This window comes from Somniosus microcephalus, chromosome 21, assembly GCF_052327205.1.
Source record: "Somniosus microcephalus isolate GS21.2 chromosome 21, FLI_Smic_1.0, whole genome shotgun sequence".
Lineage (NCBI taxonomy): Eukaryota > Metazoa > Chordata > Chondrichthyes > Squaliformes > Somniosidae > Somniosus > Somniosus microcephalus.
Window position 1 is genome coordinate 54,332,774 of NC_141007.1, and position 27,673 is coordinate 54,360,446.

At 40.1% G+C, this 27,673-nt stretch overlaps 1 protein-coding gene and 1 long non-coding RNA gene across 3 annotated transcripts in view; one reads left to right on the forward strand and one right to left on the reverse strand.

Annotated features, from left to right (window-relative positions):
- Window positions 1-376: 376 nt before the first annotated feature.
- LOC147102810 (uncharacterized) lies at window positions 377-8,103 on the reverse strand. 2 transcript variants are annotated; one of them, XR_015073125.1, is made up of 3 exons: window positions 7,847-8,103; window positions 3,718-3,871; window positions 377-3,516 (listed from the first exon to the last, which is right to left on the reverse strand). It is a non-coding gene; the product is annotated as an uncharacterized LOC147102810 (long non-coding RNA). The 2 variants fall into 2 exon arrangements; XR_015073124.1 differs by lacking the exon at window positions 7,847-8,103 and having other exon boundaries at window positions 3,718-4,653.
- The window catches only part of bahcc1b (BAH domain and coiled-coil containing 1b), a 236,035-nt gene continuing 212,970 nt past the window's right edge, over window positions 4,609-27,673 (forward strand). Inside the window, exons 1-2 of the mRNA XM_085963645.1 lie at window positions 4,609-4,832; window positions 5,379-6,986. Coding sequence (XP_085819771.1) covers window positions 6,788-6,986 — 199 coding nt within the window. The 5' untranslated portion in view covers window positions 4,609-4,832; window positions 5,379-6,787. The remainder of the gene's footprint in view (window positions 4,833-5,378; window positions 6,987-27,673) is intronic.

Here is a 27,673-nt window from a genome sequence, read left to right on the forward strand (position 1 = left end):
GAGCTGGGGGTGGGGGAGTGGGCTGTAGTTTAAAATACGGTTTAAGTAGATTTTTTGCGAGTCGTGTGTTGATTTTTCAAGTCCTGGGATATGGTGGAATAACTTGGGGGGGCTTTTATATTCACAAACACAGTCATTTCAGCTCCTTCCATCAAATCTCTTGAAATATGAGCCGCCTCTGAATGTTTCAGAGAAAGCCACCGAAAGGACCCGGCGCACAACCATGCGACCGGCTTCGGTTGCAATTCGAAGCGGGTGCAGTTTTTATACGAGGCGGGGGGAAAGCGGTCTCGATTCGCCGCTCCGTCTCAGCTGCCTCCGGCCTGGAAGTAAAAACGCGCAATAACCCAATACAATATTAAAATGACCATCTGCGTGCAGCGTATATCATTTATTTAGATCGGTAATTAAATTCATTACAATACATAAATTCATCAGCAGATAGCGATGGCTAATAAGCACCTTACATACTGAGCATCGATTGTGTTTTCGTCATATTGTTGAATAGCAAATTGATAATTAACAACTATGACAAGTCATACAATGCTTTTAGTTGAAGCAATAACGCGTTGGACAAGTTTGCGATATGAACGCTCAAGTTTATTTCACCCCCCACAATTTTAAAAGTAGCGATCAATAAAGGGACAGGGACTCTCGCTCGGTGTACAGAAAACAGAAAATACAGCCAGCAAAAAGGCCATCTAAATATTAAAAAGTGACACAGCGTCAGAAATAGGCCCTTCACTTGTAAAACAATATTTAAATTAATTACCCGTGGAAAGAAATATTCAAAGTATATATATATAATATATCTGAATTTTAAACCACCGCGCAGACATTTGTTACACGTGGATTTCCCATAAATGCTCGGGTTTATTCAGAAAACGCCAAATCCATTAAAAAATCTGCAGAAGTAACAATATTCACAAAACGTAGATGGCAACCACGTATTCGAATGTCCTAGCCGACCCTGTTGTTGGCTCGCTCTCCGCATGTACTGGATCATCAGAATTTGTAATGAGGAACTAAAAAAACCTGACCAAGCTAGCAACAATTGCATCTCGAAGTATAAGGGCGTCTTCTTATAAATGTATGACAAACTTGATTGCTAGCACTTGGGGACTTAAAACTATTTTACACTGCCGGATTTCAAACATAGATGAAGCGCTTGTTTTAAAGGGTTCGGGTTCTTTGAATATTAACTGGAGAAAGTGATATTTGTCATATATGCGCCTGAAAGTAAACATTCTCAATAATGAAACTTAGCAACAAAGGTGTGAGTTCTGACAGTGACTATCAGATGAGCAGCGTCTCATTTTCTAAGAGAATAATAAAAATATATGGCTAAAGAATCCGGATTGGAAACCTTCGGTTTAAAATATATTTATATATATATTGGCCCAGAATTTGCTGGAGAGGGAATCTCACCTCCTCGAGTTGGTTTGAAAGCTCACGACCGCCGAGTTCACGTTGTGCTGAGCTCCCATGACTTTGTGCTTATTTAAGCAGCAGGACGATCAGGCAGTGTGCGTGGTGGAACCTTTACCACATTCAAACTCCGAATTCAGTCAGCCACCCCTGGCCACAAAAAACAACCGGCAGAAATGCCCCTGGTTAGGGGAAGATACTGGTAAAGAATTCACCGTCACACAATGTTCATCTGTGCTTGCGATTTCTCTTCTCTCACGTAATCCACACGTGTGCTGTGCTGTTAAAATGTGGAAACTTGCTATATGAAGAAAACTGGAGAGAAAGTGAACCATCGCAGCAGGAAGATTAACAGACCAAAACTGCGTTTACAATGGAATTGGTGCAGTGGTGCATGATCATTGCACGTCTGATTTCTTTCCCTTTGGAAGTACTCATGTTGAAATAAATTTGCAGATATTGCTGGGTTCCTGTTAAAAAAAATAAAACCGCCACCGTTTTAGTGAACTGTCGCGTCCTTTACCGATTCATTTCTAAAATAAATAAGGCAGAGTTTAGTACAAAGTCCTTTCACAGACGCCGAAAGAAAGGTTTCGCAGCCCTTGGAGAGGAATTGCTGTCTTTATTTTCAGTCATTTTGGCAAGTTTCCTTCATGCGATTACATGTTAGTTACTTTATGATACCGTGTGAGAGCGCCACAGTACAATAAAGGGCCCATTGTACAAATTTGTATTCTTTATTTTTTTTGATAAAAGCTGTTCGAGCTTAAAGAAGGAAATGTCTGACCTTATGAGGTATTTCGGTTTTTATGTGTTTTCTTTGATTTGCCGTTACAGTCACTTAGAATTGTAATACTAAGTACGGACAGACATCTGGTTTACCTTTGGAACACTTTTTCTTAATTGATGTTTAAAAGTGGTCTTTATGGCTATCGGTAGGTTCCAACTTATTAAAGCGAAAACCAGATTTCCCTCGCTCCCAAAAAAAATGCACCACTTTCGAAACGTGATCTGTACAGATTAATGTCTCCGAAAATTCCACTTAAACACACGATTAAAGAAAGCAACAAAAAAATGAAAGGCCGGACTAAACGTCCGCTGACTGTAAACCGCTTTTCAGTCTTTTCGAGCCCCGTTTACTTTTATGTTTTTCTTCAATAAAATGCCTCGTAATGAAGCAGCCGCGCCAATAGCTTCTACCATTTACGAGTGACCTCAACAGCTTATAATGCAACACAGATGCAGTACCCTATTAGAGAGATTTCTCACATTCGCTCAAAGCTGGGCGGATTAAAGTAACAGTCTCCCTCTTTCCGAGGCTCTTTTACAACCTATGTTGCAGCCGTACAGCAAAATAACGGGCTGGTGCCTTTCCCATTTGAATTTCTGTCATTTTGTTTTGACCGGACGCTACTTTCTCTCTGAAATGCACTGCCATTTTATTGCAGTAAGCTGGTTTCTGACGGTCACGCTTCCGAATCAGATCCAAAGCCCAGGGATCGCTGGTTGGTTGGTTCTGAATTCATGAAAGCGGCCTAAAATTGACAATTTATAGTAGGGGAAAACGAGATGTTGACACTGTCTATTTTAACACGTTTAATGCGTATTTATCTTAGTAGATCAGATCTGTGTAGTCAAACGGGTGCTTATACAAACCCTTGTGAACTATATACTGAAAAGTTTCTAAAATATATATACAATTAAATACAACATACAATATCTGCAAGCAGTTATTTCCATTCGCTCAGATGCAACTCAGCACTACTTATTATACCTATCGTTTTCGCCTGTGTTCTTTTTTTTTGTAAAATTGCGTTTTTAAGAAGCGTTCTGTTTCTCTTCCCCTTTTTTTTGTGTTTTGCCTTGCATGGCAAGCATGTATAGAGTAGCCTCCGGCCTCTAGTGACAAATCCTCGTTCTGGTAGTTGGATCTGGGTGTAAGATCGAAGGAAACTGTCAGTCAGTGATGCTTCATTGATCAGGCACAATCCTCTTTGCAGGACTTGCCTTCTTCAACAGCCATCAGTCATTTTGCATTAATTATCCTATCCACTGGTCCTCCAGGCTTCAACAGGGCGCCTCTGTGCACTGTTGGTGTAAAGTGAGAGAGAGAGAGAGAGAGAGAGAAGGCAAAAAGGAGAGGATTACAAGTTAGAAATAAAAGGGGAGAGAGAGAACCAAACAGATGCACAGGTTTACATATATATGAACGAGAGACTGGTATTGCTTCAGAAGGGGGGGGGGGGAAATGACAGACAAAAATAGAATTAAAAAATAAAATAAACCCACCTCGAGTTGTCTTTTTCCCCTTTCTTGAAACTCCTGTGGTGAAGAATGAAATATGTCCACGCGGATGCGAGCACACCACCATGTGTTTTCTACAGGCATATTGCCTTCCAAACTTCCTCTTCACGCCAGGCATCTTGTATTGAATTTCTTCACCCTATCGTGTACAATTGGTTATTCTTCCAACTTTTTCAGATCAAACATTTTTTTTCCATTTCGATCTCATATTTTTTGTGTTTCACTCCATTTAAGCTGCAGCAGTAAACTCTGAAATCACAGTCTCCCCTTTTGGTCATATTTAACCCTGTTCTTTTTGTATCTTTCTCGCACTCACCCTTATATATGTTAAATTACTTTAAAGTCTCCTATTCTATCCTTTTGTTGCTTCTCTGGTCATTTCATTCAGTCGCAGTAATCATTGTACCTCCTTCCTGGTGTTGGAAAAGTCTGCTACCTCGCTCTTCCTGTTTCCTTTCAAGCACCTCTTTTTGTCTTGTAATTGTTCTGTCCTTTTCTTCCACGTTGCTTATCACTCTGACTCCCTCTCTGTTGTGAAATCCTGCTGCCTTACGTTTCCACTTTTTTTCCCCCACGTAATTGCTTTTTCCCCCCCTCACTCAGTATTTCTCTGTACAGATCACCTTCCTCTTGCACTACAACTCCACTCTTTCACTCTTCCCCTTTTCTGCTCTAGGGCCATTTGGGTCTCTTTAGAGGCCGCCGCGAAACCGTCACTTCCCTTTATATCTCTCTCTGGCAACTCCGAGCGAGGGGCGCCCCGAAACCGTCGCCGCGCCCTAATTGCTTTTCATGCAGCCCGGCGCGGACTGGCCGCCAGCCAATCAGAGGCTTGTTTACACAGTTTGATTGACAGGAATCTGGCAACCCGCCAGCCAATGGGAGTCTTGTTTACACAGTTTGATTGACAAGAGCCCAGGATTGCTAGCAGTGCGTGCCTCATTGTACAGACAAGTTGTTGAAGCAAAGAAATCTTTTAGTGCTCGTGCTCAACTGCAACCTTTTCAGAAGTGTAGCATGTCACATAGCGTCCAGATAATTAAAAATTAGTATTTTTTTTGCTTTTTTTCACAATAAGGCAGTGTATACTCGGAATTCCAGTAAGTACACGTTTTTGCTACATATATACAATAAAAGTCAAAATACAAACATTATAAAAATTAAAATATTTGTTATTTTAAGTGTAACCTAATGTATTTCCGTCTTTGTTTGTTATTAAAGCAATGTAATCAATAAACCGTTCTTTTTTTTTGGGTGAGGGGGGGTTTGTGAAATCCCACTTTTGTCTGCAAAAAAAAAACGGAAGCCGAAGCTCCAAGCGGCAAGCTCTGGTTGTGTATCCGCTCTGTGCGCTCTCTAGCCCGGTTGCATTCGTGAGGACAGCGCGCTCTCAGATCAGATACCACTCACCAAGCTTTACCCCAAAACACCTTCTCAAATGCTTCCCTAATTCTCAAAAAAAAAATGAATCAATATATAAAGTCTCTGTAACAGCCGCTCTGCCTGTGATATTATCAAGAGGACATTGAGCAGAGGGAGCGGGTCTGAGCTGAAGCAGATTCCTTATCGCGCTGTGATGATACGGAATGTCTCATTCATATTCGATATTTGGAGAGACGGTATCATTTTTTTTTTAAATCCTAAAGGTACGAAAGCAGCAAGAACGAGTGATAACTTTCACCTCTGTATTGTCGGCGAGAAGATAAACGCCTCGATTTTAATTTTAAAGCACAGCAGTGCCAGGTGGAGAATGAGACGGAACACACGGAAGAAAACAGTAGTCATATTGTACTGTGAATTGACAACTCGACTCCCCACATTACAAAAAGCAGGCATTTTACACGATCCCATTTTAATTATTTTTAAAATGTATATCGTGGTCGGTCGATTAATTGCTACATCTTTGCGGCCAGTTCTTTAAATTGCAATCTAGATAGAGTAGGTAAGAACATGCATTCGTTTTAGCTGTAGGGCGCAGAATGCAGTCTACTTTTTAGGGTTTGTATGTGTATTTTACAGAATCAGTGGTCTTACAAATAAAAACCGACTTTTGAGATAATCACGTTGGTTAAGAGGGGGGGGGGGAGTCTTCCATTTCAATTCCTTAACAATAACGTCTCCATTTAGTCTTTTAAATATTTCGCACAGCTCTCTGTGTGTTGTGGCAATGGTAACTTTCTGTCAAAAGTAATGTCAGATGGATATAAAGAAAGGAGGAGAGCAAGAGAGGGAATTGCTGAAAAATAAAGAGGAAGAATGAAAGACAAATTGAGAGCATCCAAATGAACGAGAGCTCCTTGTGCTAAATTGCCAATGCAGCCCAGTGTGTGCGCGCCTGCCTAAAAGCGGGTGTGTAAAAAATATCCTGCACATATAACTGGACAAAATGCTTAAAGAAAAATACAGTACAAATTCTGCTGCATAAACCAATTCGTCTTAGAAACAGGGGCCGCCTTTAATAAACATTTCATTGTTTAATCCTCTGAATGTCATGAGTAATTTATGTCCCCGGGAGCCGTGCGCTGAATGCAGGCTCTGTATTGCAGATATTTGGTTTAATTTTCTTTTCTTGTTGGACCGACTAAGTGTTGAGGTAAATTGGTGTGATTTATAAGAGAGTGAATTTTAAAAAAAATGTATTATTCAAATGGTCTCGGGCGTCCGTTCTCCTGTTAAAATATATGGTTTGAAGAGAGACTTGAGTTTATCTGTTCCATTCTCTGTTATTAGAAGCGAGCTGGAAATGGAGTGATTTTGAATGCTCGAGAAGGGTGTGAGTTTTCATTTGATCTTATTGTACTTGTTGGTGCAGTATGGCGGCTGTGAGAAAGACAGGAAGGAGCCGGCAAAGTTTCTCCTCTCTGAGCTTGAAGTACGGGGTCTAGATGTGCGATTGACGGCTGATTCTCCCTCTCTTGCAGAGCATGGGAGACCCGGCTGGCTGGATAGCAGAACACTCGGATTCGCTTGGATTCGCCTGATTTCCCCCCTCCCGGAGACTGGTTGGGCTTTTTTTTGTGTGTGGATCTGTACACTGGGGTGATCTCGGCCCGTTATGGACGGCAGGGAATTCGCTCCTCCTCCCCACCTCCTCTCTCATGCGCTCGGCGTGGAGGCGGCCAGGGAGCGAGGCGCCCTGGCGCACCGAACCGTCGGACGAATCGCCTCGACCGGCCACAGCACCGCGCCGCACCCGGCCCACTTCCAACCTGCAAAATACTTCCCGTCTCCCCTCCCCATGGCCACACATTCAGGTTAGTGAATCTTAACCCGAACTCGCGCCTGTGCCTGTGTGTATATAATATACACAAGTCTAGACTGCTTGATCGAAATAAATAATTTTGCAAATTACCCTGGATTTTTTTTTAACCCAAACCATGCTTTTGTTAAACAGCATTTATCATTGTCGCAGAAAAACAGCGATGTTTAGTATATAATGAATCGATGTCTGTTAGCATTAAAAGCTAAAATTGTTCCTCGGATAACGCTTACTTTGAAGAATAATGCTTTATACTGTTTAAAAAAAAACCCTGATAAGCGTATCACATTCTGCAGAAAAGTAAGCAAGGGTGCATATTCAAATGCTGTTATCCAGTACAAAGAGACTGTAGTCACCTTGAATACCGAGGCTGTTCACAGATGTGTATATTGATACAGGGTAATGCAATAGGAAAATTCTGACCGTTATATGTTCTGCATATTCTGCAGAAATGTAATAGTGCGATACCATATTGAAGGGAGCTACTCAGCAAGAGATCGCCGTCACGTTAAGCTAAGTGGCAGTGTATCTGTCTGCGGGGTGTGTAATGGTGTGGTGTGATGCTCGAAAATCCGGTTTCTAAAATGGTTTGCGAAGTGTGAGGGTGAAAATGGGTTCACTCGACATTCAGAGGCTTGGTCAAGTGTTTCTGGTATTCTGTTAAACAAATACTGCACAGGCGTTAGAGCAAGAGGAAACAAAGTATTCTACCGCCTGCTCCGTAAAGAGGAAACAGAAGGCAGAATGCTGAGCTTGGTTTGGTGTGTAACTACGCGCCATGTCCTTGGAATAGTACTAATGATATACTGTTAATAATATATATATAGGACACTATTGTGGAACTCACAGACCTACCGAAGCACAGAATTCCACTGCACCATTCCAAGTCACTTTCTCTAACGAGAAATTCAGATTCAAACATCGCAGTACTTCACAAATGTTGCTACTCGGCATTCCTCTGTAGTAACAGCAGTAACAATAATAAAGAGGTTGTCAGTTCTTGGTTTTGTCAGAGCAGATGTTTTGAATGTCGGTGTTTCTGATTTTTTTTTCCAGTGATGGTTTCTAAGTATATAGTTTGGATCAAGTTTCATCTTAAAAAAGAAAAAAAACACACACACACACACACACACACAAGCGCGTCCCTCGTGGTGCTGGCTTCGGCGGGGCTTGGTAATATTTCTGGAAAAAAAAAACAACATCACTTCAGTCACCGCCGAGAATAGTCAGTGAACATCTTCCCCTCCCAGCCCCACCTCCAACCCCACACCCCCAGAACAACAAGCCACTCGCCGCTACCTTTGCATGCACTGACAAATTTGGGAGATAAATAATACATTTGCTGGGGATTAGGAGTGTAAAAGAGGTGACGCGATTCTGCATGTGTTACATAAGAACATGCTGAAATTGCCATCATTGAGGTAGTCTACAATATCCCGGTCACCGTCTCCACAGTGAGGCTGTTGGTAAGTTGCAAACCACATGGAAATTCAGAAAGAAACATTTCGAGATCTATAAAACAAGTCATCTTCCATTCCATGCTATTTTTGCTTGGAGGCAAATGCTGAGCAGGTATTGCATTAGTCAAATGAGAAGGAAGATTGTTGCCTAGAAGTGTTGGGATTGATAGATCACTGTTAGTTCGAACATATTTAATACCGTCTGATGCGAGTTATAATGTGGCGGCAAATTCGTGTTTGGAAATGGTCAAATTGGTGGATTAAAATCCCAATTGTGAATCAGGGACTTTCATTAGGGATTTCACCAGCAAGATGACAAGGTTGTGAGGAATATTGAAATCACCACCATGTTTGAGAATACCGACACGGATTCTGAATAGACCAAAGTCCTGTAATATGTGTTTTTTTTAACGTTTCGCTTGATGCACTTGGCACCGAGTCAAGACGTTTTATTAATCTGACTGCAATGTAAACCAATCTTAGCAGGCGGGCTCTACATTTATAGTGAAGTGACCGAACGCTCGCCATTGATTAAACCCGAAGAGCCTGTCCTTTTTCACTAGTGCACGTTACATAAAGGTCAGAAGCGAGTGGCGTACGGAAATCTTAAGAGATATGGGTTTTTAAATATCTCTTTGTTCAGGCTTTTAACTAGCGATTGATCCTTGTATTGATAGACAATAATCACATTACACCAAATGAAGCCGTTCAGAGTAAATACTTTCTTCCTTTTTAACAAAATGCAACAACATAAAATTAGGCCAATTCACTTGAATGATCTGTATAATCCCCCTTTTCCTGTTGGTTTGTAGATTTCAGTGTAGTTTCCCCAAAGTTTTTTTTATACATGCCCCCAAACATGACTTAATTTGAATGAACTTTTAGCAGATTATGGGTTTTTTTTACCACAAGGCAGTAACACTTCACACCGGGCCGTATCTTGAAGCAAACGCTATTCCTATTGTCCAAATGTTCAGTGAGCTGAATTCGATCGTTGCTGTTCGAACTTTTCCCCACTTTGCTGAACGTGATTAACTACCAGGAACCAAAGGATCCAGGAATTTGATCAGCGGGTCCCCATCCCAGAGAGTCATGCAGCCCATAAAATGGAAATCTGCGAAACAGAACAAAAAAAGTTGTGCCCTAACTGAATTGTCTTCAGAAAAGTTATTCCCATTATTGGCAGCTACCTGTTTTAGGGTCAGTTCCGGTTCAGCGTACACCCCAGATACCCAGATATCAAAGCCCGATTGATTCCAGCGTCTAAAAGGTGATCTTAGTATGTTTGCCATTTCTGCGCGGCGTTTGCAGACATTTGCGAACAAGAATAGTAATGCTATATTCAGAGGCTGGGAATGTGTGAATATACTGATACTCTTTCACATGCAGTTCCTTCCAAAATGGAAACTGTGGAGCGGTCTGCTGGTTCATGGCGGGACGACGTTTACTGTAATTTTTAAAACATTATTTCGTTTTGTTCCATGGGGTCCACTTGAGGTTAATGCTAGAAACCCGCATATTTCTCCAATCACTAGATCATTTAAGTATTACAAATGAGATTGCACAAGAATGAAACTAAACCTTAAAATCCACCATTTACACATCCGAAGCCAGGTTAAATCAGGCGATCTCTGACAAACACACACAGAAGGAACTTGAATCGCGCCTGTTTCATCGCAACATAATTTCCCTCTTTGCCCTTCTGTTTTTGACGATTTCCGAACTTTTACTTTGTTAATGTTCCCGTCAGCTTTTGTTCATGTCGATACAAAGAATCTCAGTTTTCATCGCTCCCTCCCCCTGATTTCTCTCTTCTGTATCTTTAGTCAGGCTCCAAGTCATTTCTCGCTCTGTTTTTGCACCGGTGTTGTCAGCCTCTGGTTTTGTTTCTCGCCGGCCGACAACACACTGCCCACTTGTAAAGGTTTCCCATTTTATTTGTGAAATTGCCTGTCAATAGAAAAGTAGATCAATATTTAGATAGTTTTATTAGTCAAATAGATTTATTGGACAGACAAGTCGATAGACGAGTTGATTTATTACTTTTATCAGATGAAACAGATAACGGAGAGATGCAGATAGATAGGTATGTTCGTGTGTATGTTGTACCTATCAGAGAGACATGTACATAAAGCTAACGTTTCATTTAAACCTAGCAGAAACAATAATGGGTACAAGTACGTACACAGGCAGGCAAATCTCTATTTAATACCATGAAAGGATAGGTCGTATCTACGTAATATATTGACTTAGAAACATAAATATAGCCGATTAATAATGAAGATACTGGACTTTAAAGTCGGAGAGCCATTCTTAATATGAAGCAAATACTGATATCCGTTTGGGAGAACTGTACAGTACATGTGTACATGGACGGAGTGGAAGCAGGCAGTTTGATGGTTCTGGGAGTACAGGCTCCCTGCCTTTCTTCGGGTTTTGCTTCACCCAGTAGATTTTCTCAGTAGCTGGGCGATTGGACACGAACGCCTCTCTATCATTCGGTTGGGAAGTGTCCGGTCGCTATATTTTTCCTTTTGTGTTGTTGCTGATTTATCGAGGTTTTTTTTGCCAAGTCCTGAATAAACCCCCCCCCCCCCCCAACCCCCAACCCATCTTCGATTTGGAACATTTAAAAAAAAGATTGCCTTGGATGTTTTGACACTTAGTAAAGATGAAACAATAGTCACGCTGAAAAATAAAAGTTGGTAAATGTAGGCCGAGAGATTGGATGCTGGAAAAGTCTCCACCCTGTTCTGATGGTAATTGCCAGTCAGAATTGTACCGTTTGCTCATGGAAGGTTCCTGGTCTTGTGGCATGTTAAAGGGTTAATGCCTCTGACATAACCTTGGAAACATAAGTAAGTTCAGACCTTTTGTAAAGTTTTGGAAATAGGAGCGATAGAGAGGAAAAGAAACATCAAACAGTGAAGTCATTTCTTTCATTTTTTTAAAATGCGAATGATTACAAATCAAGATCACGCCATTGAAAGACTCATTTACTTCATTCCTGTTTGTGGCATTTACTTTCTGATGGACAATGAGGCATTTCCTGAGGAGAATTTCTTTTGCTTTAAAATACTTAAACGGCCAGGACTCGAACCTATTGCTGCAATGAGGGACAAGGTGCAGAATCTACACACATCAATAAATGCCATGCATTAAAGTAACTAGCAACTACTATACAAATATAAAAATCCAGTGTTCCACATCTGAGGAAGTCATTCACTGAATGTCAGTCTGAAAGTGACCGATGAAGCAAATTCGGTCTCATTTCCAAAACCCATTTGAAAGCGCCTCGCCCTGACGGGGCGACCAGAGAGCAGTGTGGATCTCCCAGCCTGCGCCTCACTGTACTGCAAACACTCAAATACAGCCGGGCTCTTAAGGTAAAGCTGGGGGGGGGTGGGGGTTGGGGTTTGACCGTGCTTTACCTCTGTACCGAGTTTGCATAAACAAAACAAATTTTAAAAAAAAGACGTCCCGGATTGTTTGAGATTCTTAATTCTTCTGGGTTCTCGAATCCAACTCAAGGATTAGATAAGAGATTCCGAGAGTGTATTACAACTGGTCTTTTCTTTGTACAGCTGAAACATTCAGCATTTATCCCTTAATCATTCTTTTCATTCGCAATTACTGTACTTCCTTTGGAGATACGCATTGAGACTCAGTTCTGGCATAAAACCTTGCAAACTCCTCAAGTCCCCAAACCAGGGCTCTGCTATCGATTTTACAGTTTTCCAACCTATCGTGGACTCAAGAGACTGAAATATATGATGAAGTATGGCATAAAGCAGATCTCGCTCCTAAATGAAAGATACAGGCTGAAATTAGACAGCAGAGGCTGCAGCGTGCTGTGGGATTGAATTGCTAATTCAGTTAACTAACCATTTCGTAAACGGAGGGAGTGGAGATTATCCTACATTTCTACCTCGGATTACCAAGTCAAACACCAGAGATATTTAACTACGAAGTGTTAAATAATCCGACGTTGTGCTAAATAAGAAGAAATCCCCTGCGCTCCCGGCTTCTATAGCGAACCGGTTCTGATTTAAAAGAAATAGTAAAAAAAATAAACCATCCTTGGTCAAACCCTAAAGGGATTCTCCTCCCAGTTAAAATCTTTACTGCTTTTAGATAAGACTCGAGCGTGTTAAAGCTGTTACACGCCTTTCTGCTTTATCCCGCCAAGGCAGGCGATGCACCGAACTGCTAATTTGAATTTTGTTTGGAATATTCTGTTTTTCAAAAAAAAGCGAGGACTCGGCGGCTGGGCTGCTGAAGCTTCCGAGCTGCTGTATTGTGCTGGGTTTGAATTGCGATCCCCGCCCTCTCTAATCTTACTATTTATTTACTCTCCAGCTCCCGCTGATCTTCCTCACTCGGTCTGTTCAGAAAAGCATCGGCTGTTTTATTTTCTCCCTCATTTACAACAGCCTCTCTTTCCCCCCCCCCCCCTCCCTCCCTCCATTATATCTCTCATTTAAAGGGGCACATTCTCAGATTGGTTTCTGCAATTTAATCGGCGCGTTTTCAAAAAATAAAATAACACATTTTTACTTCAAACTGTCTAAACGGAGCAGGAATATCCGAGCGAGTTTCCTGTGAGAACCATTTCAAATCGCGATCGTTCCAATCGCGACTCTCGATTCAAACGAGAGGCTGAGATTTTTTTAAAAACACTATAAAATGTTGAAAACTATTTGCCAGTTTTAAAAGATGTCACACAACGTGCAAACCGTTTGTCGTAACAAATTGTACACAGTCGAGGAAAAATGTGGCCAAACCCGTGCCATGGTTAGCATATTTTACCGTTTAAAATGTTGAGACATGTACTCGACAAGGGGCTGTACACTTTAATCATTGTAATCCAATCTATCCACTTATCCGTATTAGTAAATTAATTGTAAATTGTTTTACAACATAAGCACAATTATGTTGGAGGGAAAGGTTTTTTTTAACATACGAGATTATCGTTCTGAGATTTTTGGTGGTCATTATCATTTTGCAGTCTTTAAAGTCAGTGTGTAGTTCAGACAGCAATCCTCAACTCCTCAAACTGATTGCAGTAGTTGAAGACAGCAGCAGCTTTCTGTGCGGGGAGGGGGAGGGGGGAGAGGGGGGAGGTAATTGCCAAAAAATAGCCCCTAAAATCTTTAGCTATTTCATCCTAGTTTTCAAATAATGACACCTTCATACAGTGATCTCAGAATCCTATATTCTTGATTAGAATCGTTAAACAATATATTAGATTCACCTAGCTTAGAAATCTCTAAATTATTTAATTCTGATTTTTATACATGTTAAAGTTGACAAAGACTTTTTGCTGGAATGCCTTTTAACAATTCCATTTGAACCTCAGCCTCAGATAACATATAGATAATAAACATGCCTGGGTATTTCTCGGAAGGCTTTAACACACATAGTGCCTATAAACTGAATGTGGTCTTCAGATGGTTATGCAGTTATCCAATGCTGGCGAATATGTTGTAGCTTTGAAGTATTTCCAAATATGACTTTTTAAAATCATATAAATGATGCTTCTCTCCTTTTTTATAGTTTTCCTAGATGTTATTTATTGGCCATTTATCAATGCATTTTGCATTTTCAATTACTATGGTTAACTACTGCCATTATACCCCTTAATCTTTTCCGTGCCATGTGACAGGAAGAGGGCGTGTTTTAATATATGGTGCCAGGGTCTGCAGACAGGAAGAAAACATTTTATAGAGAAATAATCACATTTTGAGGATTAAATGATTTTGAATAAACTCTATGTACTTCTATTTACAGTGACATTTCTATGGTTGTTTGCTATTTTCATTATTTGCCAGCAAACCACCTGTGACTATACTTTAAAAGTAATGAATTGAATGCGAAGCACTTTGGGATGTCCTGAAGAGGTGAAAGGTGCTATATAGAGCAATTTCTTTCTACTTTTTAAGAGCATTTTCAAAAGTAGCATCATTTTATAGTTGCTTTTGATCAGTGTTGATGCTTCTATTTCGTAAATGCCTTGAAATCGGTGATACCATTACAAATAGAATGTTGTTTCTGTAATTTATCCCCAAACTAATCTCCCTTTACAGCTTTTAGAATGCATCCATTTCTCGATTTAATATATTTACCAAAATGATTTTTGGATGCTGGATACCATAAATATGAAAGCATCATGGGCAACAAAACCATTCTCTATCTGAAATGTTATTATAAGAAACATTTGTAACCTTGTTATATTGACTGTTTTTGGAAAAAAAAGTTTGACTTAGTTTTCATAAATTACAGTCTTTTATAAGGGTCTGAAGAAGATTTCAGTTATTCCTGAGTACATTTTGAGCTGTAAATCGAGTGCGTTGGGAGTTGAATTGGGATGAATGTTGGGAGCTGGTTTTTTTTGCAATATATGTTGGGAGTCGGGGATGTATGTTGAGAGCTGTACTGGCGATGTATTTGGGGATCTGTGTTGGAGTGGTGCTGGTTGTTTTACCATTGGCTGTATTGGCAGTTGCACTGCGCCTGTATTGGGAGTCCGTCTTGGGAGCTGTGTCGGAGAGATTCTGCTGGGGTCTGTGTCAGTAGCTGTTCTGTAACCTTGTTGGAACCCAGGCAACTGACTGCATAAACATCTACCACATATCACACGACATGTATAGCACATAAAGTATTCATTGACATAAAACACCTAATACTGTTAAACCTATTATGCTGTGGTTTTCCTTGGGGGCCAGAGTGACCGACTATTTGATTTAGAGTGTTTACACGAGTGTGAGTTGAATTACTTTGATTTGCAGCTGGTTTTAAGCTCGTATCAGGAAATGAACATTTTTACTCCAAACTAAGGTTGGAGTAAATAACTCTGCACTGTTTGCACTTATAGTTTTACTCAGAACTATTTTGCGAATCACAATATAGATTTAGAGTTGCAGCCTAAATGATGCTTAATACTTCTCTGATGACTTGGGGATAAATGGTATGAAGCCATAGAGATTAGGAAGGGCCCAGTTTGATCTTTTGTCTACACTGAATTAGTTGTTTTCAGCAGGCGGTGGCTGTGTGGGAGATACAGTTGGCCCCACTATCTCTAGGCTAGGAGAGGGGAAATCTGCCAGTGTTCCCATTCATGATCACCGTCGAGTGACCCCTCTTGGAAAGTGCTTTGTGGGTGGACATTGGGGAAGGAAGAATTGAGCTCAGTTGGTTGCCTCTTCGGGTCAAATGGACTGCGAACACTCATTGTATTGGTGAATGCCGATACTCATTGTATAGGATGGCCTCTTGGGTGAGGTATTGGAGGGTTGCCAGTGTCTGTGGAACCACACCCTAGCATGAACGGCCACTATTAGTTGATGAGGGGAGAAAATGAAAAAACAAATGGGGCTTCACACTGCAGCATTCAATTCAATTTGCTGTGAGTTAATGCCTGAAGATTCGCTTTAAGACTGGTTCATTAAAATAAACTTGTTAAATTTTGTATGTAGTTATAATTGCTTCATATGCGCCCCATATTCACAACGTGCCACAGACACACAATTTTACTGTTCGCACAAAAGAAGTAAGAAGTAGGCGTCCGCCGTGGCTCAGGGGCAGCACTCTCGCCTCTGAGTCCGAAGGTTGTGGGTTCAAGACTTGAGCACAAAAATCTAGGCTGACACTCCAGTGCTGCATTGAGGGAGTGCTGCACTGTCAGAGGTGCCATCTTTCGGGTGAGACGTTAAACCGAGACCCCCATCTGCTCTCATAGTTGGACGTGAAAGATCCCACGGCCACTATTTCGAAGAAGAGCAGGGGAGTTATTACCAGTGTCCTGGCCAATATTTGTCCCTCAATCAATGTAACAAAAACAGATCATCTGGTCATTATCACATTGCTGTTTGTGGGAGCTTGCTGTGCGCAAATTGGCTGCCGCGTTTCCCACTTTACAACAGTGACTACACTTCAAAGTGCTTCATTGGCTGTAAAGCGTTTTGGAACGTCCGATGGTTGTGAAAGGTGCTGTATAAATGCAAGTCTTTTTTTCTTTTTTTTTTGCCTCAAACCATACATTGTGCAAGCCAGGAATTGTCTTATTTTCAAATCCATGTGCATGCAGAAATGCATCATTTTTAGGCAGGAATCGTAGTCGGTTTGGACACTGTTGGCTGTTGCTGACAGCACAGGAGCTAAATTCAGAGGTGTGCCTAGAAAGATAACAGGCAAAATTGATCAATAATGTAACTGGGAAGACCTTGATAATTGAATAAAATTAGCAGAGCTATTTTACTGGGGAAGTCTGAAAAGCACTGATAGAAGTCAGTAACCTTTTAACTAACTTTCCCGGTCAGTGTCCTATTCTGCAGTATTCAACATATTTTTGAGGTATTCGCTTTTGCACAGATCTGTTGCACTTTTTGTGACATTGTGATCTCTGAAGTTTGCATTCTGTAATGGATCTGAGAGTGACCCACGTGGAGGGGAAGTGGGGTGACTTGGAAGAAACCTGGTAAGGTTGCTGCTACAGCAATGTCAGATTTATTTAATAACAGAACGTTTAATTGGCGGGGGAACCGTGCTGTGATTTCGTCAAAAATGACTGGGCAGAGACGCAGTGACCTGTGATATACTTGCTGATCTCCATTGTTGTTGCTCAAACACAAAACATTAAAAATGTTGTGTGCCTCTCTTTCTGGGACCCTCCCTCTCTTGTCTCTACTTTTTAATTCTTGCTAGTCCCCTTTCTCTGTATTTTAGTTTGTCTTAAACTCACTCTCTCTCTCTCTCCCTCTCTCTCTCTCTCTATGTCTCAAAGATATTTGCTTTTGTTGTCATTGCTGTATTTATTTGAAAAGCATTGATAGAAGTCAGTAACCTTTTAACTAACTTTCCCGGTCAGTGTCCTATTCTGCAGTATTCAACATATTTTTGAGGTATTCGCTTTTGCGCTTTTTGTGACATTGTGATCTCTGATTTTTTTTCTTTTTTTTCTCCCTTTGTGTAAATCTTCCTTGTCTCTGTCTGCTCTCTTCTGTAACTTTTGCTCTCTGTGCACATGTATCATGCAGTTTCCGTCTTTCTCTCTGTGTGTCACTCTCTGCAGGCCTTTCCCTCTTTATATTTGGCAGTCTTCACACACACACACCTCTCACACATTTTCTCTCCATTTCTTTCTGAATGTCCTGTTGTCTTTTTGAATGTAATGCACTTTCTCTTTCTCCTGTCATAAGTCATGGAGATCTAGTGGCAGACGTGGGGCTCAAAGCATCACAAGAATAACCTCTCTGAGTGGGGAATTACCATTTATCATATTGCTGCTTTAATTTGAGCGAGTGTGAGGCAGGGCATAGGTTGGGAAGGAGTAGTGGACTCCGTCTCAAAGGGAGTAGGGAGAAGGACCGAGAGAGCAGATGCATTCTGGAGATTATGGAGCAAAGTACAGATCAGGATATGGCTGTTCAGTAAAGCTAAGGTTGGGCCTACAGCATGGGCCGGAAGAGAAGCTGGACCTTATACGAGGAAGCTGATCAGAGGCTGAGGAGCATAATTAGACCAAGGCCGTTGAGGAGAAGTGGTAAATCTGGGAAATTAGGGACACAGGTGGCTGACTATGGGAAGGCTGGAGGCACACAGAGCATATGGGAAATGGCAAGAGGGTGAGAACAGCGAGGTCGGTGGCCCAAAGCTCTCAAGGCAGAGACTGATGGTCCCACATCAGTGACATGAAGGCAGGAATGGGGCCCAGGCCTTGGGAGTGCTCAAAGCGGGTGTGCAGTCTGGGAGAACTCTGTTGGCAGATTATTTTCCTTGTGCAGGCACAAAAGGCAGCCAGCCAAGAGAGGGGATAATGAGGTCTTTGTGCAAATGGCTTTCTTTTATGTGCCACATAAATGGGACCAATGCTGAGAGAACCAGGCTTGTGCCATGAAGTATTGGGGAAGGATGTACCTCAGTTCAGGGTTATTGGTGAGGCCTGGTGAGTGATAATGGGTCATGTGGGAAAAAGCACTTCCAGGTCAAGTATAGCACAAGCAGATGCAGAGGAAAGTTCACACTACTCTGCCCCAAAAATGAACCTCAACCCCATGCTAAGAAGAACATCCTCTACTGTACCAGTATGACATTTTTCTATTCTCCACATCACCCATCCTGTGGTTCCTTCGGAATGGCCGCGCCAATTAGTGCTGAATTAGGAGCAGTTTTGTGCTGTATGCCCACACCCACTATGAACTGGATTGAGACTGTCCAAAATAATTTCACTTAGATCCCTTACAGCCAGAAAATAGAGGGGATTTTCATCCTATCAGCAGTCTGGGCTAGACTTCTGCTCAGACCTGACTCCTGAGAGATGAAAAGTCAGTATCTAACCCCCTGTGTCATTCGTTCTCCAGAAAGAGTTTCTTTTGCTGCATTGAGATTGGATAGAATTCTCTTTCAGAGCAAGGTGATTGGAGAGAGAGGTTTTGCCTGATATTATTAGTGAATAACAAGTGGAAAATAATGAGACTAACCCATTAGAAAGAAGAACAACAAAGAGACCTAACCAGTAAGGAAGAAGAAAAATTGAACAGACATGACAGACACAAAAATTGTTATTATGAATTACATAGAAATGACAGCATAGAAACAAGCCATTCAGCCTAACTGGTCTATGTATATGCTCCACCCTACTTTATCTAACCTTATCCGCTATATATGAAGATATATTCATAGTTGCATGGATAGTGATACAGTTACAGATTCTGATATAGAACTATATCAGGGCTTGACATCTATCCTTTCTATTTTTTGTTTTAGGGAGTGAATAGAGAATAAATAGACACTAGGGCTATGGGGAGAGGGCAGTGGGCATAGTTTTGGATTGCTGTAGCAAGCAGCCTGTGTGATATGATGGGTGGAATGCCCTCCTTCTATACACTCTTATTGTTCTAAATGATATGAATAATCATTGTCTGGATTAAGTTAAATCTTAGATATACTGGGGTAAAGGTGGATACATTTCCTTCGATCAGGATTAATGTAAAAACATATCGTGACATTTGCACAGCCTTTTCTTTTTAAGCTTCTTTTTAAAATCTGTCCATTTGTTCAAACATTGACTGAAGAATGGATCTATGGTTAACTTCATTTTTCTCATCGTACTGTACCGCATTGAGCAACAAAGTCAGTTATATTGAACTGTAATTCGACAAGAAAAAAGTATACTTTAATTGTTGGAAAAGCTGTTCAACATTTAGGCACTCAGTCAGGGTCTGAAAGTAGGATTGCTGTTGTTAGTTGTGTGCTGTCTGAATTGTGTACAGTAACAGATGGGTACAAGTGACTTATACAATCGGGGGTTCTAATTACATTACACACTGCAAGGACATGGCTTGAGAATCACTGAGTGTGAAACTAATGGATTGCGGTCTTGTATTTGAAAGGAATCGTCAGGACAATGCACTACCAATGAAGATAAGTCCCTCTAAACATTGTTATAGACTTATAGATAACAAAACTACAGTAAACTCATATTATTTCAGACGCTAATGGAAACTGTTTCTGCACATTTTACTGTGATAGAGTACACCATATACCTAGTCAGAAACTTTTCGTACTTAAAGACTGTTTTTACTTTTAATAATTGAAGGTCACTTTTTGTCCCCCCCAAACCAAGTACCTCAATACTCAAAGTATCCGTCTTTGCAAACCATACATTGAATTATATTAGAGTGCACTCATGTGGGATGCATAGAACAAGTAACTTAGGTTCAAAATGTACTGAATGTAGGATTATCCTTTGTAAAGCTACTCATTGTGATTAATTTTTTTTAGAGATTCATGAATGAAGCTTACAGAAAATGCTTGAGTCACTTCTGACAAAAAAGAGCGTAGAATGAATACACAACCCAGCGGGTGGTGCTGATTTTTGTCATTACCTGACCTTCGATGAATGCCCTCATGTCATCAGGAATTTCTTGCTAGCGAGCAGGATAGTTTTGTGAACACGCTGTTCCTGGAGCAGCATGTTTAGTTGTAGTAAATGCGACACACATATCTAATCTGCCATGATATTACAACCAATATTGTTTTTAACCAGACTCAGTGAGAGTATCATTTGTAACAATGAAAGCACTACCTTAACTCTGAATATTAATGTGAAATTCCTGGCGATATAAGGAGCTTTAGTGCCTGTGCAGTACTCTTGTGACTAATTCCCAATCATAAATTATATAATGGTAAAACATGCAGTTGCTGCCTCTTGAATAACATATATGGGAATTGTTACATGCACATCCTTGACATTTGATATGGACTTCTTTATCTAAGAGGCGATATCCCTTGTACTCCATTTGTAGATTTGTAACAAGAAATCCCACTAAAATATTAGTGACACAACAAAATCATTTGAATAATATCTTTGTGTTCTTCGGAAATACTGTAAACATTTTGTGCAATGATCAGTTTTCCTTGACCGCATGTGAACTAAAAGTGGGAGCTGCCTGGACTCAAATGAAAGGTTGCGTCCTCTAGGATAGCTTTATGTATTGAAAGAGGAAAATCCTATGAAAGCTGAATACAGTTTAAAAATTATTAATCAGAAATGCTCTCTTTCAAGTAAAACTGGGCATTAGAAAATAGAATTTCTGCCTCCAGCAGTTGTGAACAGCTGCAGAAATCAAATGAGAGAAGAGGCATTACTTTGTGCAAAGTTTAACGACCACATTTCTGTTTGTAAATTACATGAGAGAAACTCGGTTGTTGAGCATCACATCACTATCAGAAATTTGATGATTTGATTGACTATGGCAAGTTTCATTTTTATGTTTGGCAAAATTTTATACAAGAGATTTTTTTTTTCAATTGTAATTGCTTGTGTGCTTATTGATTTGTGACCTTTATTGAAGACTTCAATATCCTTTCCCATAAGTCTATCTCTTCATCTTAGATTGGTTTCATATTTTCCAAGAGTGCTGTACTCACAGATCAGCCCTATGGGTGTTACTGAGCTGCCCTTTGACTACAGAATCCAAATTTTAATCCTCCCAAAAATGATTATAACAAATCCCACAGTATGTTACTATTCTCCAAACTACTTTGCAATATTCAGAATTGTTGTTTCTTTAATGGTATGATATCAGTTGCAGATACTTTGAAAGGAAAAAAGGAAAAAAATCCGTATGCAGTGCCCAAAGGGTTACTAATTGCATCTAGTTGCTGAAGATGATTAACTGCTTTTGGAATTTAGCAAAACAAACTTTTTTTTACAATCTTTAATGAAAAAAAAATGTTTCCACTCTCCTGAAGGCATCGGCGCTTTGCTGCGGGTTGATTTCACGAGTACCGATCACCTCTGGTACTTCATTTATTTGTGTGTTAACCATGACAGTAGGTCTCGTTAACTGTGAGGGATCTCCGAGTAGAGAGCAATCCTGTCTGGATCCGGCATCTGAACACACTCCAGTGCTCACTGGATAGAGACCAGGTGCAGGTACCTTGGCTGATACTCTCTTCCCCGATCCAGGCCACTGGGGCCAATTGTAACGTCTCTCCTGCTGCTTGGCTGAGAACAGCTAACTCAGCACAGATCAGACCCGGAGCCTTCCTGATCTGTATCACTGGTTAAGTTCACTGAGTCCAGGGAATCGAGTGACCTGTCTGTTTTGTAGATTAATTTAAAAGAATAAAGCCTGAAATTTTCAAATGGACCAAACCTGTAAACATTTGATGGTTTGTGTGAATCACTCAGAAGTTAGCTGTGCTGTGATGTTAAGATAGAGGACACTACCTGATTTTAGAAATATTGACTATGTAAATAAATTGTACTATCACAATATCCCTTCCTTTCTAAAAAACGTAACGTAACAATTTGTGAGATTCCTGTAATTTAACTGGCAGTGCATATTTTTTGTATCTGTGTTCCCTTCGATTCTCTGTGAATCAACACTGCAATTAGGTAAAGTGCTTAAAGAAAGACGGGTACGGGCTTGCTCCATTCCACAGCAGATGTGAAGCTTGTCCAGATTTCAAATGATAATTATGGCTTTGAACAGGTCTCACACATGACATAATTAGAACTGAAAATATAAACATTTAAAAATGTATAACAAGTCATTATTTCTGTCAACAATGCAACTAATTTTATTTTTTAATCAAAACAAAACTGCAAATGACCACATTTGTTAATGTGATGATGTAAAACAAAAATAGACTTGCGCCTTTTTTTCAAAGGCATGTCTTCTCTTTCCCTTGGGTTTTCTGTTAAAAGTATAACATCACAAAATGACATCCTTTATCTCCTGCATGAATCCCTCTAATTGCCGTCTGTGGATCATTTTCTTATTTCACCCTCCGAATACTGAATATTTCTACCAACTTTCAATATCCAGTACACCAGCATTCTCCATAGTAGTGTATGAGAGGCAGCTACCCAGCCTTATTTTTAACCAACCCACTTGCATGTGTATTGGGGTAGGGGGAGATGGGGAAGGAAAATGTTATCCAAAATGTTTCAGACCATTATTATCTGTCAGTAAATGTTTAAATGTGTTAACTTCAGTTATGAGCTTTTAATCATTTTTTTGAAATAAAATATCGGCAGAAAAAGAATAAAATACTTCAAGTAATATTATCCAACTCTTCTGAAATCTCCTATAGTCGCCTCTAGTAACTGTTGCTCTCTCTCCCTTTCTATTTTTTGGGTGAATGCTCATTTGCACTCTTCCTGTTTATTTGCATTATATTTTTCTATGGAGAATTTGATCGACTTGAGTCGTAAAATATTCTGAACCAACCCTACCCAGCGTTCTGAATTATATACACTCTCTTAACCGGCATGACAACATTCTCGCAAGCTGTTGGGCGTTTGCTTTATTCGTTCATATATCGTGCGCTGTCCTGAATAGAAGTTAAATTTTTTAAACCAAGAAAATTACAAAAATGTAGGAGGTGCAGCTTTTTAAAAGTGATTATGGTCCAGTAAACCGAAGTACAATGGAGATCCAGATTCTGTCACGATAGGTGGTGATAACACCTGTCATTAGTCTATCAAATCTTCTGCCATGCTACATGTTGAATACAGATTGTAATAACCAAAAGGAAGCTTATGATGAAATGGAATTTTTTTCCGCTGAATCAAAGGATACTGTAAACTGAGAAGTGTATGTGACTCTCGCACTATTGAGCTACTTTCTAATACTTTGCATGACAGACACGCAGACAACCATTTTTTGAAGATGTTACATGACAGCAAATATGTGTACTCTGAATGCAACAAGGGCCACTCAGCACGCAGAGAGTTATTAGCCAAGATAAGTACCGTCAGTGCAATCTCCAGTCAAATTCAGCTGTAAGATAACTAGGGAAAAAATAAATGTTGGCCTTTCTTCTTGCCTGTTCCTTCTCACCATGAATTCATAACTATGTTTATGCATTACCACCAACATATTTAAATGAGAAATGCTGGCGCTTAATATCAGACCAGATAACGAGAACCTTTAAATTGGGTCTTTTTGAAAAAGCGCACAAAATGTGATTATTTAGTGTTTTGCATTTCATGACCCAAGTTGTGGAATTACATCCATTCCAAGATCATCATAGTTCTGTTGAATATATCTTTTACAAATGCATCTCAGAAGTATACAAATGCAATTGTGAATAGAATGCTTCAGAAACAAATTACAGTTTTTATTTTTATGTGCAGTCTTTGATTCTCTTTTAATGTCATTTTATTATTTTGTTTGTCATTCCTTTGGTGCAAGGTCTGAATGGAAATCAGTTGCTCTTGACTAATTGGGTTATTACATTTCTTTTGAGTGCAAACACTGTATACATATTTTTAAATATAATAAAATATGTGAGGATTTAAAAAAAAAAAGAATGTCTTGGCAGTGTTGTTGTCTTCATCTCATTTGAATAAACTAATTCAACCATCTCCCACTCAGAAGAGCTGAAAATGAATCGCGAACAGTAGCTTCGGATAACTCCAGCATCACACAGATTTGTGTTTTTTTTTATATATATAAATAAACTTTCTTATACAACCAGTTGGAATTATGCGTCATTGTAAAACAGAACCTTGCAGCTACCAGTTATTTAATTACAGGTTCTGGGCATTTTACTATTTGCTTTTGGTGCTGTGAGACCACACTGAGCTACTTGTAGGCATTCCAGGAATAAGAAAAGGCACAATTAGAAAATCACTAAGAGGGGGTGGGGGAGAGGGTTAAATGATCCCCAGACTTAAAGGAACAGTTGAAATATGGAAATGATGCTGTACATGTTTTACTGCCGTTCGATTTTATCCCAGCGTGTGTAGAAGAAAACCAATCCAAAGCGGGTAGTGTCTAGATGGTTACTACTGCATTCTTACACTTTTCTTTCCAAAATCATGTGCAGCAGCAACTTTGAGTCCGTTGTATAAAAACAGAAAATGCTGGCAATGCACACTGGGAAAAGAGAAGAAACAGTGAACCCAGGATTACAGCTATCTCCAAGACCAAGGATTACAGATTACAGATATCTCCAAGTGGTTCACTGCCACTTCTCTTCTAGGAATGCCTACCTCAGACGAGAATAGACAGCTTCATGTTTTGGGTATGAACATTCATCAGAAGCTTGCAATTCTGTTGAAGGGTTTAGACCAAAAACATTCACTTATCTTTGCTCTTTTCCGATTCTGCTTGCGCATTTGTAGAACTTTCTGTTTTATTTCAAATTTCCACAATTCCTTTTTTAACATTTTTATTTCAACTTGTTAAAATTGTAAAATAAATAAAGCGGGGGGGGGGGTGGGGGGGGAAATCCTGGAAATACACAGAAGGTCAATCGCCATCTGGAAGAAAACTGCATTAGCACTAGCATTTCGTGTTTCTTTTTTCCCCAAATGTTTTACATTCACAGTTTTTCTTTTCATCTCCCCCTTGTTAAAATGTGCCAGCCACACATTTCAAAGGAAATTCATAGTCGAATGACTTTTTTTTTAAACAAAAGCTTTCCAAACATTTTCATGTGCTATCTCATTTGTAAAATTATTCGTGATGTTCTTACAGAGAGCAGAATTGAAGTTTGTTTTGTGGTTCTGATAGATTGAAAGCTGTTAAAGGAGATTAATTATTCATAGGCTAAAATGTGGCTAGTGGGCTTTGACAGTGCATTGGTTTTGAACTGCAAAATAGCTGTTTTTCTGACTGTTCAGGAACCCAGCTGTTACTACTGGTGGGCACCCAGATCAAAATTAAAATCCCTTCGCCATTACACAAGGAGGTTAAAAAAGGAGAAAACAAGAAAGCTTCATTTCCCTTCAGAAGTCATTGTTTCCTTTTGTTCCAAGACTGTGGGCTTGAGAGGCTGACACACAACTCACACATACACTTGTGTTCCGATTAAAAAAGAAGTTAAGAATATTGCAGGAAAAACAGGATATCGGTTGCAGAGGATGGGAAACTGGCACTGAACTCCGGACTGCTGGAGTTAAGTGAGTGTTGGGAATGCGACTGGTGCCAGGAGTTTGAGTCAGATGTTCAGTGGAGGCAGGAGAGAGTGTGAGAGACTACAGATGCAATTTGTCTCAGGGCTAGAGCCAGGATCCCGGAATTAATTCAGCAGAGTCAAAATCATTTGGGACGGAATGATAGAGCTGTACTCATTCCTAAAATCAACTGCTGTATTAACAAGACTGGGCTAAACTAATCAAACTAGACATGTAGGAGTAAGCCAGACCAGATTGGAAGTTTTTTGATTCCATGCAGGTACATTGTACCTTTATTCTTGAGACAGTCACCCTTGAAATGAGAGTGTTTATTATATTTATATAAGAGAGTGGAGGAGTGGGGAGCATCGCCTCTGCAATAACGCTGTGAGCACTTAGTCTTTCAGATTCTTTGCATTTGTTTGACTAACAAAACACTTCTTATGTGTTGAACTCGTGCTGTACAATATTAGCAACAAATGTATTAAACCAACCGATGAAATTCCTGTTTTAACAAAAGCATCAAACCGTTTAATTTAAACAATTTAGGCCTTTATTAAATTAGCAGAGGGATTTTATACCAGCACGCTAACGTGTTTGCCAATAATATTACACGGCAAACCTTGAAGCATAAAAGTCCTTCCAATTATTTTTTTTTAAATGTCTTTTTTACTTTTTCAGAGAGACAACAAAAAAATATTAAGCAGTTTAATCTTAGCAATAAGTCACAAATTGAGACGCCCTGCGGTTATACAGTTGTGGCCTCCAAACCGTGCAGGCTCTCTGCATCATGCACTGTCCCTGGCTTAGAAGGTGGCAATCCCTGATCACGTGTCTGCTGCCCATGCTGCCCTATACCTGGCCACCAATAAGCGTATGATAGTGTCCCGGGATGAATCTCCCTGTGAAGGAGCTCCTGGCCTCCGCTCAGTGGCCTCTCCATGACTGCTTGGCTGGGCTCAAGAATGGTTCTTGCGGGGAATTCTACAGGGAGCTAATTTGCACCCTCCCACTCCCTGGCACAGACCGCAGTGTGCAGCACCACCCACAGCTGAGCAATTCTATACATGCAAAGGAAGTTGAGGGAAGGCTCTATAAACAAAAGAAAGACGGTAAATTGTACCAAAAAGAAACTTTCTACAATTTGTATTTAATAATGAAAAAAGGCAGCTGGTGTTAATTCCTATCTTCACTAATTTTACCAAATAATTAGACCTGAGTATAAAGTGCTGGACCACAACTTATTATTCAAATCTAGCTTTTGGCTAAACTAAAGAAAGACAGCCCCATGGAGATTAATAGGTGGGTGGGAGAGAAAATAGTCATCTTTGGTGTTTTTCTGAAGATAGAATCAGGAGTGAAGCTGAAGCAAATTTTTTTGACATTGTAATCACTCCTGACCTCCACTATTCATCTATCTGTATAGACCTGGATTTTCCTGGGGGCTTGTGCCATATGACATAGGGAGCCTTGAAATTCTGGGGTACGTGACTTACCCTGTTAATTACATCACTCCATATTGTCTTTGTACTTTTACACCACTCCGCCATTACCCCCGCCGAAAATAGTTAGGAGTTAATCATCATAGCTCCGCCCTTATTACATTTAATGGTGGTCGCGATTTTCCTGCCTTTTAAGACCGTTTTCACACTGCTGCCATTTAGACTGAAAAATAATAGCACTGGTGGCCTGGCAGCCGAGTGATTTATTGATTTTAAATGTATTCTCTGATTGCATTTAAATGACATGTTAATGTGTTTGCTGATCGGGACTTGTAGGGGGGAAAAAAAAAAGACAGATTCTTAA